Genomic DNA, 13,872 nt, shown 5'->3' on the forward strand with positions numbered 1-13,872 from the left:
CAAACTTGTCTTGGGATGGAAGTCTTGGAGTATGAGAGACCCCAGAGGTCAGAATATTCACATGGTAGAAAATAAGGAAGGTGAGTGTTTGTAGATGGGCCTGTGAGGAAAGGAAGCCCAGCATGGGACCCAAGCAAGCCATGGTCTGTCACCTGAGGAGGGGCATGGAGGGGCCTAGGGTTGTGGCTGAGATGTCAGTGTTCAGGGAGAACGGGAGAGAGGAACAGGGTTCTCATGCAGTGTTTCTCAGTGTGGACCTTGTTACCTGCTTCTCTCTGTGTCTCTGCTCCTGGACACAATCTGCTACTCTCTAAGGTCTCATGTGTGTGGGGGGAGGGGGCAGCGCTAAGAGAGACATGAGATCAAGTCTGGGGAGTAGGATATTTATTAAAAAGTGTTATTAATTCCATGGAGAGATAGGAAACAGCAGAGTTGGGATCCCAGGACCAGAGAAGACAAATTGACTGGGTTCTGAGGAAATGAAATCAGAGCGCACATGGCAGGAGTGGGGTTCTCTTCTGTACCTGTCCAAGGACGGATGTTTCACAGCACAGGCCTGCAGCCCTGCTCTCTGATTCCCAGGCCATGGTCAGGGAAGGGCTTGAGATGCAGGGTGTGTGGCCAGCAAATCCTACTTTGATAGAAACTCACCCCCCTGGTGTGCGATGCTGGCCCCTGGTTTTCTGGTAGCTGGGGACTAACAGACAGTGCTGTGCCTAAGAAGGAGAGGACAGATTTCCATAGTCAGTTTTCTACTTGCCCCATTTAGGTCCCCCAAATGAACACAGGTCATTCATTGCTCTTGGCTGCAAACATCTTCTCCCACAGAGCTCTCTCTCTCTCTCTACTCCCCATTTTTTTGTCCATTAATATCTAATTTTCAAACCCTTCATTAAAAATAAACTTTGAAAACGCCACGACCTTGATTTATCCCATTGAAGAATCCACATTATTTTTGATGACCTAGTCTCTCATTGGTCTGGAACTCAGCAATTTTGCTAGTCTAGCTGGACAGACAGCTCCACGCTTCTGTCAGTCTCTTTCTTGTCCAGAACAGGGATTACATATTTCAGTCACTCTCCTGGTTTACAGTGTGGGTTCTCCCAGTGAGAAACAGGTCCTCCTACCAGTGTGCAAGGGTTTCTAACTCAACCATCTCTCTAGGTCCTTTGCATGCTCTCATAACAAACTTCCTCAAGCAGCCCCTCACCTGTCCCTTGGGATGACAGCCGCTTACCTGGCTGGGTTTCAGCTCTAGTCTGCTGGCCTGTAGGAGAATAACCAGTGTCAGTGTGGCAGCCATGCTGATCCTCTGTCTGCCTCTCAGCTGTTCTCTGTGTTCAACATTAGGGGCTCAGGGCAGCAAACAGCTCTGTAGCAGCCAATCAGGGACAGGTCTGAGAGTCTGCAGGACCTGAGGCCAGTGGTCCGCTGTCCTTCTGCACAGCACAGTCAATCAGAGGACAGCTCTCCTGTCCACTGCCCCTTGTCCATGTTCTTCTCCCTTTGCTTCCTTCCCCTGTCTTGAACTCATGTCCCCTCCCTGCACTCCCTGCTCTGCACTCACCAGGCCTCCCTTTTGTCTCCCTGGAACCTGGCTCCCTGGCTTCCCTGTGAGTGCAGCTGCTGCTCCCTGCAGATTCAGTCTCAGGGTTCAAATCCCAGTCAGATCTGCTGCCCCCCAGACTGCTGCTCTCACCTCTCAGCTGCTCTTCTTACCCATTTCTAGGCTGAGCCCTTCTGAAAACCAAAGACTCCAAGTTTTAGTCTGAATTTCTGGGCTTTCCATTACACTCCACTATCTGCTCATCTCTGCTCCTGTCCTGTAGTCTTCTTACCATGGATTTAAGTCTGCTCTAAATCCAGTCCACGCTTTATTTTTATTTTATGTGTATCCAAGCTCTTGTGGAAGCCAGGCTGACATTCAACTTTTATGTAGCTTCAGTTTAGCTTGAACTCTTAATTCCCCTGTGCACGTCCCAATGCTGGAATGAGGGTGTCTCCTACTGTTTTCACATGTTTGTTTCTTAGAATCCTTCTGATTTTAGGTGACAAAACATTTGTCTTTAGAAAAAGGCAGTTGGGATTTGAATAAGAACTTATTGACTTTTTAGACTGTTTCTCATCGTAAGGAGTTATTGCATAAAATAACATTTTCCATTATGCAAATATTCTTACATATTTCAGTATTTTCCTATTTTTTTAAAATTTATTTCTGTGCAGTACATATATGTATGTGTAGATTTGCATATGCACACACAGGTGGGTGGTAGAGGACAACCTTGGGTATCATCCTGCAGGAGCTGTCCTCTATAGTTTTGGGGACAGGTCTGCCCTTGATGGGGGTTCCCTGACTGGGCAAGCCTGGCAGCACAGTGAGCCTCATGGATCCTACTGCACCTTTCTGTCCAGTATCTGCCAACGTAGTCAACTTTATCTGTAAATCCTGGGGATGGAACCCAGGTGCTTGTGTTAATGGGGCAAGCACTTTACCAACTGAGCCCTCTCCTGGCTGCTCTGTAATTTCTCTCAGCAGTGTGTCGTTTTTAGGGTACAAATATTTCACCACCCTTAGTGTAGGCTCTTCCCAGCCATTTTCTTTTCACCCGTGGGTCTATTGACCAATGTTGTCTTATTTTCTGTGTTGATATCATATCCCCAACTCATGCAGTTCTCTCTTTTCAAGGTCTCACCTCCCGTGAGATGCTGTCCCTGAAGGCTGCTCTACCTCAGACCTTGTTTAGCTGGTACAGCTCTTTCCAAATGAGCAGGTAGCCCCTGGGCTAAGCAAGTACTCGGTTGTTGGTCTTACCATACACAGTTAGTCACTGTTGGACGTCAGCCATAAGTCATTCCAATAAATTTTCATATATTTATTATATGTTCAAAAATATATTTCAGTATAGATTTATACATATATTCATTCCATAAATTCTGTGACTCTAGAGAACCCTGACTAATACACATACCTATCTCCATGTCCCACAACTGACAAAACTCAGAGGTAAGCTCAGGTGAGAGCCTGTCCTGGACCACTCACCTTTTCTTCCACCAGAGGAAGATCAGCATCACACAGACCGGGGTTATGAGCACAGCCGTGGCTACCACCACCACAACCGTGGCTCCCAGGTTCACAAGTGAAGGATTCCTCTGGCCCTCTGTGTCCTCCAGTCCAGCCGTGGTAACTGCAGAGGTGACGATGGAGGGGCTCTGCATGGTGGTGCTGGCTGCAGGGGAGAGATGAGGAGTGAGCAGATCCTCCCTGGATGAGGAGGGATGGGGTGAGTGTCACATCTTGTCTCCTTAGTGGGAGGTGGGATGGGGAGCAGCTGTTAGAAGTTCACAGAGGGGAACACATGCTGAAGGCTGAGACTCCAGGAGAGCAAGCTCAGTGCACACCCTCCACCTGTCCTGGCTGTGTGTCCTTAGATTTACATTTAGTCACAGATAATTAAGCTATAGAAATACAGTTGTTTTGGTCATAAATGAATGGAATAAGCAGATGTCTCTGTCTGTATCCTGTTGCTCTTGGGAACTTAGACCCCGAGTTCATCCCTAGAATCCATTTGAAGAGCCTGGAGAGCTGAGAATGCTCTTTAATCTTAACCCTAGAGGCAGAGGTGTTGAAGGAGCTTTGGGCTGCATTCCTGCCTCACATATCCCAGCCGCCTGGCTAGCTTATGCCCCAAAATAACAACACAACAACTGTATTCATATAAACACTGCTTGGCCCATTTCTATTAATGTGTGTAGCACCACGAGGTGGTGACTTATCATGCTTAACCCATATTTAGTAATCTGTGTAGCACCAGTCTTACTGGGAAAGATTCAGCATGTCTAACCTTGTGGCTTGCTTCATCGCATCTGCCCTGGAGAGGGGAGGCATGGCATCTGATCTCACTTCCTCTTCCTCCCAGCATTCTGTTCTGTTTACTCCACCCATCTATGTTCTAACCTATCAGGCCAAGCAGTTTCTTTATTAATTAACCAATGATCTTTCTTCATCACAGAGGCAGGCAGATCTATGTGAGTTAAAGTCAGCCTGTTTATGTATATTTAGTTCCGCACCAAATAGAGTTGACTGAGTCGTGTCCCAGTAAAAAGAGGCTGAGACAGGCATGTCCCTGGGGCTCACTGGTTAACCAGCCTAGTCTATTTGGCAAACTTTAAGCTAGTGAGTGACCCTGTCTGAGAAAATAAGGGAACGGCTCCTGAGTGTTTCCTCTAGCCTCTGAATGCAAATGAAGAATTGTCAATGCTTGGGGAGCAGGGGCCAGGAGCAAATGCAGTCCCGGAAGCCAACCCAGCCCTGAGACATTGAGGATCACTATTGAGCAGCAACGAGACTCAGAGTTAGCATCTCCATCAGAACCAGAGTGGGACAGAACCAGCTACCTAAGACAGAGAGCAAATAGCTCCACCTGGAGAAGAAGCCAGGAGTAAATCCAGTTCCCGGAGCCAACCCAGTCCCGGGACACTGGTGGATCAGAATTGAGCCAGTGACCACATCCAGAGCCAGTGATCTTCACCAGAACAGGTTCAACTCCAAGCCAGGGACTTCTGCAGAAGGGGATCTAGACCAGGATTTACAGAGACTAGGCAAAGCCAGCAACCTAGGCCAAAGTAGGCCTGAGACAGCAAACTGCAAGAGAGCAGAGTAAAGCAAGGAGTGCTGAGCAATCTCCAGGAACACTGAATAATCATAGGGGAAACCAGAACTGTGACACTGACTGTACCACAAGGAACGACCATCTGAGCTTTGGATTCACTGATACCTAGAAGATTATTCAACAGAATCTCAGACAGCCTCAACCACACCTATTTGAGGAAAAAATGAATAGAAAAGTAAGATTACATGCTACATCCAAAGAAGAACACAATACCAGTGAAACCTAAAGACCCCCTCAACAGCAAGACCTGAACAATCAGAAATGAATGAACCAGAATAAGATGACCTAAAAAATAACTTCAAGAGAATGTTTGAAACTTTTAGAGATGAAATGAGAAATTCCTTTAAAGAAATTGAGGAAAAGACAAAGAAAAAATTGGAGGATATCAGCAAATCACTTAAAGAAACCCCCAAAAATAAATCAAACTAATAAAAGAAAAAACTCAGAACTTCAAAATTGAAATAGAAACAATAAAGAAAACAGAAGCTGAAGAAATTGTAGAACCAAAAATGATGAGAAAAAGAGCAGAAACCACAAATGCAAGCGTGAGCAGCAGAATACAAGAGATGGAAGAGAGGATCTCAAGTGCTGAAGATGCAATAGAGGAAATAGACTCATCAGTCAAAGAAAGCATTCACTCTAACAAAAGCTTAACCCAAAATATCTAGGAAATATGGGACACCATTAAAAAGCCAAATCTTAGAATAATAGGTATAGAAGAAGGAGAAGAAATTCAACTCAAAGGCACAGAAATTTATTTAACAAAATCATAGAAGAAAACTTTCCCTACCTAGAGAAAGATATGCCTATGAAGATACAAGAAGCTTACATAACACCAAATAGACTGGATCCAAAAATAAAGTCCTCTCGCCACATAATAATCAAAACACTAAACATACAGAGTAAAGAAAGAATATTAAGTGCTGCAAAAAAAAAAAGGCCAGTAACATATAAAGGTAGACCTATCAGAATTACACCTGATTTCTCATTGGAGATGATGAAAGCCAGAAGGTCAAGCATTATGCAGACATTAAGAGACCACGGATGCCAGCACAGATTACTATACCCAGAAAAACTGTCAATCACCATAAAATGAGAATACAAGATATTCCATGAAAAATCTAGATTTCACCAATACCTATCCACAAACCCAGCCCTACACAAAATACTAGAAGGAAACTCCAAACCAAGGAAGACGGCTACACCAACAAAAACACAGACAATTGATGATCTCGTTACAGCAAATCCTGAAGAAGAAAAATGCACAAATTAATATCACCAACAATGACAACTAAATTAGCAGGAGATAGCAATCACTGGTCATTAATATCCCTTAATGTAAATGGACTCAACTCACCCACCCCAAACCTGATTCCCAGATGCAAAGTCTGTTTTTCTCCACTCATCTGACCTTCTGTGGCTGTGAGGGTGTTTTTGGTGCATGCAGAAGTTACAGTGGTGGGGCTTGGAGCGGTGATCCTGGGGGCTGGAAAGAGATAAAGGAAGTCAGCATGAACTTTCCCAGTAGGAGTGAAGATTCTAGAGATGCCTCTGCATCACTTTTTGTCGTCACACACTGAAGCAAGGGACTTGAAGGAACTGGAGACACCCAAGGAGTCTCAAGCTGGGAGAAGGAAGAGGCAAAGCTTGGAGCCAGCCAGTAAAGAACTGATCTCCCAGAAACAGAGTTCACACAGTTCTGACAGCTCCTCAGATCATCTTGCAGGAGAGACTGGAGACAGAGGATGATGGTTCACTGTGGGCGGGGCCACACCGGAACTGGGAAAGCTTAGCTGTGCTTATGTCTTGTCTTCTATTTAGGTGTAAACCTCAGGTCAGGTTGTGTCAAATCCCAAATATGGAGTTGGGGGTTGTCACTGGACCTCCTTGTTTCTCCTCCCAATCTGGTCAAGCTGAGTGCTGGAAGCCGTGACATCATAGAGTAATTGCCCAGTCATCCTTTCAGGAGAGACTTATCAGAACCAAGGGGTCCGCTAAAGGCTAAACCAAAGGCAAGGCTTTTGGGTTCTTGCTTTGTGAACAAAGTGGCCGTTTTTTGCTGTACATTTTTCACTGTAGTTGGCTTCGCTTCTGTTACATGTGTGGGAGTTAATTCCCTAGTTCAGAACAGTTTCCCACTACCAGGCCTTGTTCCTCTCTCCTAGGTAAACGCAGAGATCTGCCTTCCTGCAAATATCTTTATCAGCAGGCATTTGGTCAGGGCTTAGGGTCCAGATACAGAGCATCACCTGCCCAAGCCTCTGCTCTGGTTTTACCCCACATAAAAGATTCTTACCTACTACGCTCACCTTCACCTCGATTCACTGATGACGTTAGTTCAGGACTCTCAAGGGAAGCAGGAGAAATAATGAACTGCAACCCAGAGAGAGACCCACAACACCAGGATCAGAACGACTGACGACAGCATAGCCCAGAAGCATAATTTAGAGACCTGGCTGTTTTCTTTGCTTAGAGCAGTGAGTCTAACTCCAGACCTAGATCATAGAACTGCATTGTCTGGTATCCCGTCTCCTTTGGGTGATGCGGCATGGGGAACAGCTCTTAGAAGCTCACACAGGAAGAAGGGAACAGATGCTGAGGCTGAGAATTGGGTGAGCAATGACAACTCTACTTCCTGGTAGGAACATCCTCAGACGCTCATGTCATCCCTTACAAAGAGCAATCTCTAAGTCACACAGATGTAAACAGTCATTTTCTAGTAATGTTTTTGTTAGAACAGAAGTAGTCTGCTAGGGTGGAAAAGGCTGCTGCTTAGATATAAGTTATTGAACAAATTCTCAGTGCCAGGTACGGCTTGCCCCACAATGCGTGATCAGTAAGTGAGGTCCAGAGCCCCCAATCCCACACAGACTATTGACATTGCTCTTGGTTGCCCACCACAGGTAGAAGGTAAGAACTATTGCAGAAGTTGATGCTTTTTTATGTAGATATGAAAATACATTGTAAATTGTATGAAATATTTAATCCAATACTATTAAAATATTTTTGCTGTTTCTTTTATGTGTGTGTGTGTGTGTGTGTGTGTGTGTAGTATGGGTCTGCTGAGTGTACGTACATATACCTATACACACAAGCACATGACCACACACACACGGAGGATAGAGATGTGCACCTGAACACGCATGTAGGAGACAAGAGACTTCTGTGTCCTCTTACAACATTCTCCATCTCTTCCTCAGGGGCAGCCTCTCTCTGTGAAATGGGGGCTCAAGCATCAGGTAGACTGAAAGCCGACAAACTCTGCAGTTCTCCTGGCTCCACCTCCTTGGTGTCACGGCATACGTAGGGACATCCAGGTTCCTCCGTGGGTGATGGGATTTGAACTTTGGTCCTCACAATCAATCACAAAGCCACTGCTCTTAACATTTATTTAAAGATGGAGTCCATGTAGCCAGACTGACCTTGAATTTGCTGTGTAGCTAATGACCTTAGACTCCTGATCTCTTTGCTTCCACCTTCCACTGGGATCACAGGTTTGCACCACCCCACTTAAAATATCGGTTCTTATCTCACTGGTGGAGCAACCTCTAATCCCTACATCCAAGAGGAAGAGAGGCAGATCTCAGTGAGTTCAAGGCCCATCTATTCCACATAGCAAGTTCTGGGCCAGCTAGGGCTACATAGTGAGACCCTGCCTCAGGTATAAGTGTATGTAATGTACGATACATCATTTGAACTCAGCGATATGCGGTCCAGTGGCTTACAGCGCATTCATTTTGTGGAGCTAGAACAGCCATCATTATTATTCAGTTTCAGGATTTTTTATATAAAGAATTTCCCTTGTTGCCCCAATCTTAACAGGAAGTGTAGGCAAATGTGTGTGTATATGTACAAATATCTATACTTATATACTACCTTCTTTCCCAGAACGTCCCAAAATAACAAAACAAAAAACAAAGTGGTTAGAAGCACAGTGGTTGAGTAATGGCTGATAGGTAAAGAGTCCCATCGGCCACTTTCAAGGATAGGTTAGAGTCACTAAGGAAGTGTAGTCCTGAGAGAAGAAAAGGCAGGTCAGCAACTGAGGAGATAGCTCAGTCCAGAAAGCACTTGCCCTGTGCTCTGGTTAGTTATTGTGTCAATTTGACAAAGCTGTAGTTATCTGGGAGGGGGACCTCAGCTGAGAAAATGCCTCCATCAGATTGCCTATAGGCAAGGCTGTAGGACATTTTCTTGATTTCATTGATGTGAGAGGGTCCAGCTCCCTGTGGGTGGTGCCATGTCTGGGATGGTGGTCCTGGATGCTATAATCAAAGCAGGCTGAGCAAGCTAGAAAGCAAGCCAGTAAGCAGCCCTCCTCCATGGCTTCTGTTTCAGTTTCCGCTTCCAGGTTCCTACCTTACGTGTTCCTTCCTGAGATATCACACACTTTCTTTGTAAGATAGGCCATGTGAGCCCCTGTAACCTCAACACCTTGGGAGATGGGGACAAGAGGATCAATTCAGCTTCATAGCCCTTCAGCCTAGTCCAGAACAGTGAGCTCCAGGTTCAGTGAGAGACCCTGCCTCAAGGGAATAAAGTCGGTCTTACTAGAGGAGGATTCCCAGTGCCGCACTCTGGCCTTCCCAATCACAAAAATGTGGTATATGCACACACACACATGCACACAAACATATAGACACACATGCACATACATACAAATATGCTTACACCATATATACATGCATGGCCCATGAAATCAAGAAAGAAGGAGGCAAACAATAGAGTGAACTCCAGCAGAGGTCATGTGTCTATTGGTTGAGAGATGCTTGGAGGTAAAGGGTCCTTGTGGGGTATGTTGGTCACCAGCATGACCTTGGGCAGGGGTTGAATTCTGCTGGTCTCCAATTCCGTCTTTGTATAATGACCATGAGAGTGCCCAGCAGTGGTGACAGGTGGCAGGGGCAATGCCCACATGGTGACTAGGCTGGGCCTGAGTGCACTCAGTGTGGAGGCTAAATCACAGCTGCCACAGAGGAGGTGAAGCAACCAGAAGCCCTGATCATGGTGAGAACATAGGGTAGAAGAGGGAACTGAGGGATCAGAAAAAGAAACTGGGGTAGGGACCCAGAGGAGGAGGGGTATATATGGGGGCCAGAAGGCACCTACTGTGGAGGGCAAAATGAGGGGACAGCTTTGAGAGAGATGCTAAGGCTTGCAGGTGATTATGGGGAAAAGAAAGGTAGAGCTCTGGAGAGTGGATAGAACACACAGCGGAATCTGGGAAGGATCAGACTTGTAAGATCTCCAATGACATATATGGTATAAAAAAGCCAGGAACACAGGGCTGACCTGGGATGTGCTTCCTAGGGGTGATGGTGAGTCGGGTCCCAACAAGTGACTGCCACTTCTCTAGGCCATGTTTTGTGTTCAGATGAACTCGGCAGAAGTACACTGTCTGGTCCTTCTCCTTCAAGTCCAGGATTCTGAGGACTCCGGATGTCTGAGGCTGTGTCCAGTTCAGGATGAGTCGGTCCTTGAAATGCTCATGGATGAAACCCGAGGAGGAGTTGTAGATAAGTTCCCCATAAAAGTGCTGCCATCTCCAGAGAATCCTCATCTGTGGATCCTTTGCCAACTCCCAGGTGAAGTAGAAGGAGAAGGGGATCTCGATGGAGCCGCCCTGTACACCAGAGAGGCGTGCTGGTTGGTTGACACCAAAGTAATTTCCTCTGTTGGATCCTGCTGAGTTCCCTGGGAAGGATGGGGAAGAATCTGAAACCACTGCAGGGGATGGAAAGGACACCCCAGAGCTTCCTGAGTCTTCACCACAGGCAGGAGTAAGACTCAGGGAAGGACTTTTTCCCATGTCCCACTGTTCATTAGGGGACAGGGTGGACAGGGAGAATTGAGCTGGACCCACTCTGAAGATGAGCTCTTTCTTCTGGCTCAGAGAGCAAGCTGGTTCCTCTAGCAGTCACCTGTCCACATGACAGCCCACTCTTCCCAGCTCCACTCCATGCTCCTGTGATTAGGTCCCCAGTAGTGAGGTTCCCACCACTCACCAGCTTGCAGGGCTGCTGGCAGCAGCAGAAGCAGAATCCAAGTCATAGCCTGCATCTCTCCAGGATGTGAGACCAGCAGAGCCATCAGAAAGGAGAGGACGCCCCGTGGAGGAACCCTGGGTGCTCAGGAGTCAGGAGAGAACCAGGGTAAAGTGACCCACGTTTCCTGTGTCTTCTCATGTGGAGTGGGGACAGGACCTCCCCATCTCCACCTCCTTGTGGCGAGCAACTTCCTTTATCATTCTGGCTTCTTCTTTCCTGTGTTGCAGAAGATCCACCCTTGTGCCCTTTAGCCCAGCCCCCACTTTTTTTTTCTGGAATATACAGCCTTAACCTCTGCATGCCGGGCTCTCCTCTCTTCCACCCTGACCTCCTGTGTCATCCAGTCGTTCCCATTCCCTATGCAGTCTGCAATTACTGTTTCCTCAGCTCCCATTTCCTCCACTTCTGCCCTCCCCCCAGTCTGTTTCTCATTATGTCTCTTATGTCTCCCTCATGCTGGTTCTCTGTCTCTGTCTCTCTGTCTCTGTGTCTTTCTGCCTCTCTCTCTCTCTCTCTCTCTCTCTCTCTCTCTCTCTCTCTCTCTCTCTCTCTCTCTGTCATAATCACTGTTAAGGGATTGATCATTTTCTGCTCACCAGACACAGAGAAAAGGAGGTGATGAGGAAACACATTCAGTCCCAGCCCTAGCTTGGTGTCCCCACCATCGTCTGCTCTTTGCACTCTTGCTGCCTGTCAGGGACTCCTCACAGCGACCCTGGAAAACTAAGGCCCAGTGGACACTCTCGCCCTGGCTACTCGCTATGGCTGAGTCTGTAACTTCCCTGTGCTTCTGGGTAAGTTATAGACTTGTCTCCCTCACCCTAACACTGACTCCAGAGCTACTCCAGTTTCTGAAGGAACCTTTTTGCCTCCTGCTACCCTTAACACACACTCAGAAGAGGAAATCAAGGGTCAGAGAAGCCTGGCACATGTCACATGACTGGCACACGGCAGGCGATTGGACTTCAGTCCAGCTGAGTTCTCCTAATCTCACTCCCCACACTGACTTCCTGCTCGGTGCAGCCTCTGAACTCTCCTCAAGGCCATGGATCTTCCACTGGGCTCCAGGGAGGCTGTTCCCACAGAACACTGCAGTGATTCCTTCTAGCTGTGGCTGTTCTAGTACCTTCTTTGAATGCAGTGGGCAAAAAGGGTTCAGAGCAGCAATGTGTCAGTCATGATATATTGACTGGGACATCTCTGAGAGTGAACATAGCTGGTCTGTAAATAGTCAAGTCGTGAGATGTGGGGGCAGTGCCTGTGGTGGCCAAAGGGCTGGTTCTGTAGGAGGTCATCCTACCCTTCCCCATGACAAGGTGCCATCAGTTCCCTGAAGGGCAGGAAGACAGAGGAAGTGGCATAATTCTTCCAGAGTGACATGTGCAGAGGTGACTCTCCATTCTCTTAGATTTCCTGGCATTGATTGCCTTCTCCATGCTTCCCTGCAGGTCACTATGCAGCCGCCTCTGTCATGTCTGCTTTCTCTGCCTTCCTCACAGTCCCCATGGTCCTCTGATCCCACTACCTGAGCTCTCATGGTCATGGCCCTCATTCCCATGGCCTCACTACCAGCTACACATGGACTCACTTCTGCATCCATCCTTCCTGTCCTTGGAGATGCAGAGCACACAACCTTTCAAATGATTTAGGCCCAAATGGGCCATCAGTCAGGAGAGGGGACTGAGCCTATTGTAACTGTCAGAAAGGCCTTTCTTATTCGATGGGGTCTCATGTAGCCCAGGCTGAGCTTTGAACTTGTTATGTAGCCAAGGATGACTTTGAACTCCTACAGAACCTCTGCTCTGCCCTCCCATGTGCAGGGTGACAGGTGTGACCCATTGTGCACATTTATCTCTTGCTGGAGATAGAACCCAATGTCCTGTGCATGCCAAGCAGGTAAGCATTCTACCACTGAACATTGTCTTTAGTCTCAGTGAGGTCTGAGAGGGGACCTCCTGATCCTGATTATTCACCTCCAGGTTTCATCTGGCCTTGCCCTACTATCCAGGGTCTGTGGGTGAGGGTCACCCAGTTCCTAAGTCTCTTAAGGAAGACCTGGGTCCCATGAGGCTGCATTATATCAGCTGCTGATCTCCAGCATTTTTACATAACAGGCTCTGGTTGGTCCTTCAGGATCCCATCTGTTCCTTGTGCTCAGGCTCACTGCTGACACCTGCTGGCCCCTCAATCCCAAATCATGGACTTTGTTCTAGTTTCAAGTACTGGACTCAGTTGAATCCCCTTAGGGACACTGCTGTAGGATGATTTCTGTCCAGCAGGCTGTAATCATTTTCCTGTAGTGAGAACTCAGTTTTCCCCAATAGCAATGTTGGGTCCTGCAGCCATGATGCTTTCATAGAAGAGGGGCACCTTCTGTGTAAGAGCAGCCTGGGGCTGTCCGATGCACACATGGGGCTTTTGTATACATGTGACCAGGGGGAGTTTCAGACTGCAGTGTTAGAACCTGTTGCTGCTCAGGCCAGTGTCTGTGACTCTTCAGACTCCAGTTCCTGATCGTGTCCCCAGCATTCAGACTCTGATTTTATACCCAGCTGTGTTTTCCTATGACAGTGATGGCAGAGAACAGGCTCAATCCTTCCTATTTCTGTCTGAACAATCCAATTTCAGAAACTTCCCTCAAATAACACACTGTGGAGGCCAGGTGGGCCCCGCCCCACCAAATAACCCATAGATGACAACTGTCCATATGTCCACCTATCTGTCACACCATCCACTCTCCTACTACTTGAATTCTGTGCTTTGTGTCTAAAAGTCACTTATGAGTGACTGCATATGATGTTTGTCTTTCTGGGCCTGAGTTACCTCACTCAATATGATGTTTTTTAGATCTATCCATTTGCCTGCAAATCTCAAGATGTCATTATTTTTTTCTGCTGTGTAGTACTCCATTGTGTAAAGGTACCACATTTTCCTTATCCATTCTTTGGTCAAGGGGCATTTAGGTTGCTTCCAGGTTCTGGCTATCAGAAACAATGCTGTTATGAACACAGCTAAGCACATGTCCTTGGGGTACAATTGAGCATCCTTTGGATATAAACCCAAAAGTGGTATTGCTGGGTCTTGAGGAAGGCTGTTTCCTAATTTTCTGAGAAATTTCCACACTGACATCCAAAAGAGGTTGTACCAGTTTACAC

The 13,872-nt window shown here is 47.0% G+C and overlaps 1 protein-coding gene across 3 annotated transcripts; it reads right to left on the bottom strand.

Annotated features, from left to right (window-relative positions):
- Nucleotides 1-369: 369 nt before the first annotated feature.
- LOC142851171 (paired immunoglobulin-like type 2 receptor beta-2) lies at nt 370-10,891 on the bottom strand. 3 transcript variants are annotated; one of them, XM_075975068.1, is made up of 6 exons: nt 10,676-10,891; nt 9,963-10,364; nt 6,028-6,156; nt 3,041-3,227; nt 1,238-1,267; nt 370-716 (listed from the first exon to the last, which is right to left on the bottom strand). In XM_075975068.1, the coding sequence occupies exons 1-5, from the start codon at nt 10,758-10,760 to the stop codon at nt 1,255-1,257; spliced, it is 816 nt and encodes a 271-aa protein (XP_075831183.1). In that variant the 5' UTR covers nt 10,761-10,891; the 3' UTR covers nt 370-716; nt 1,238-1,254. The 3 variants fall into 3 exon arrangements, with proteins under 3 accessions (XP_075831183.1, XP_075831190.1, XP_075831196.1); XM_075975075.1 differs by having other exon boundaries at nt 6,082-6,156; nt 10,676-10,890; XM_075975081.1 differs by lacking the exon at nt 6,028-6,156 and having other exon boundaries at nt 10,676-10,890.
- Between the last annotated feature and the right edge of the window lie 2,981 nt (nt 10,892-13,872).

Source organism: Microtus pennsylvanicus, chromosome 1 (assembly GCF_037038515.1).
Source record: "Microtus pennsylvanicus isolate mMicPen1 chromosome 1, mMicPen1.hap1, whole genome shotgun sequence".
Taxonomy (NCBI): Eukaryota; Metazoa; Chordata; class Mammalia; order Rodentia; family Cricetidae; genus Microtus; species Microtus pennsylvanicus.

What these genes read in the sequence shown, in the direction of transcription:
- LOC142851171 (XM_075975068.1), bottom strand. Translation starts at nt 10,760, where the DNA reads ATGGCTCTGCTGGTCTCACATCCTGGAGAGATGCAGGCTATGACTTGG. An exon ending in CCCTAGGAAGCACATCCCAG is followed by an intron (nt 6,157 to 9,962) that starts GTCAGCCCTGTG and finishes ATCTCTTTCCAG; the next exon opens with CCCCCAGGATCACCGCTCCA. An exon ending in GGGAATCAGGTTTGGGGTGG is followed by an intron (nt 3,228 to 6,027) that starts GTGAGTTGAGTC and finishes TCTCCCCTGCAG; the next exon opens with CCAGCACCACCATGCAGAGC.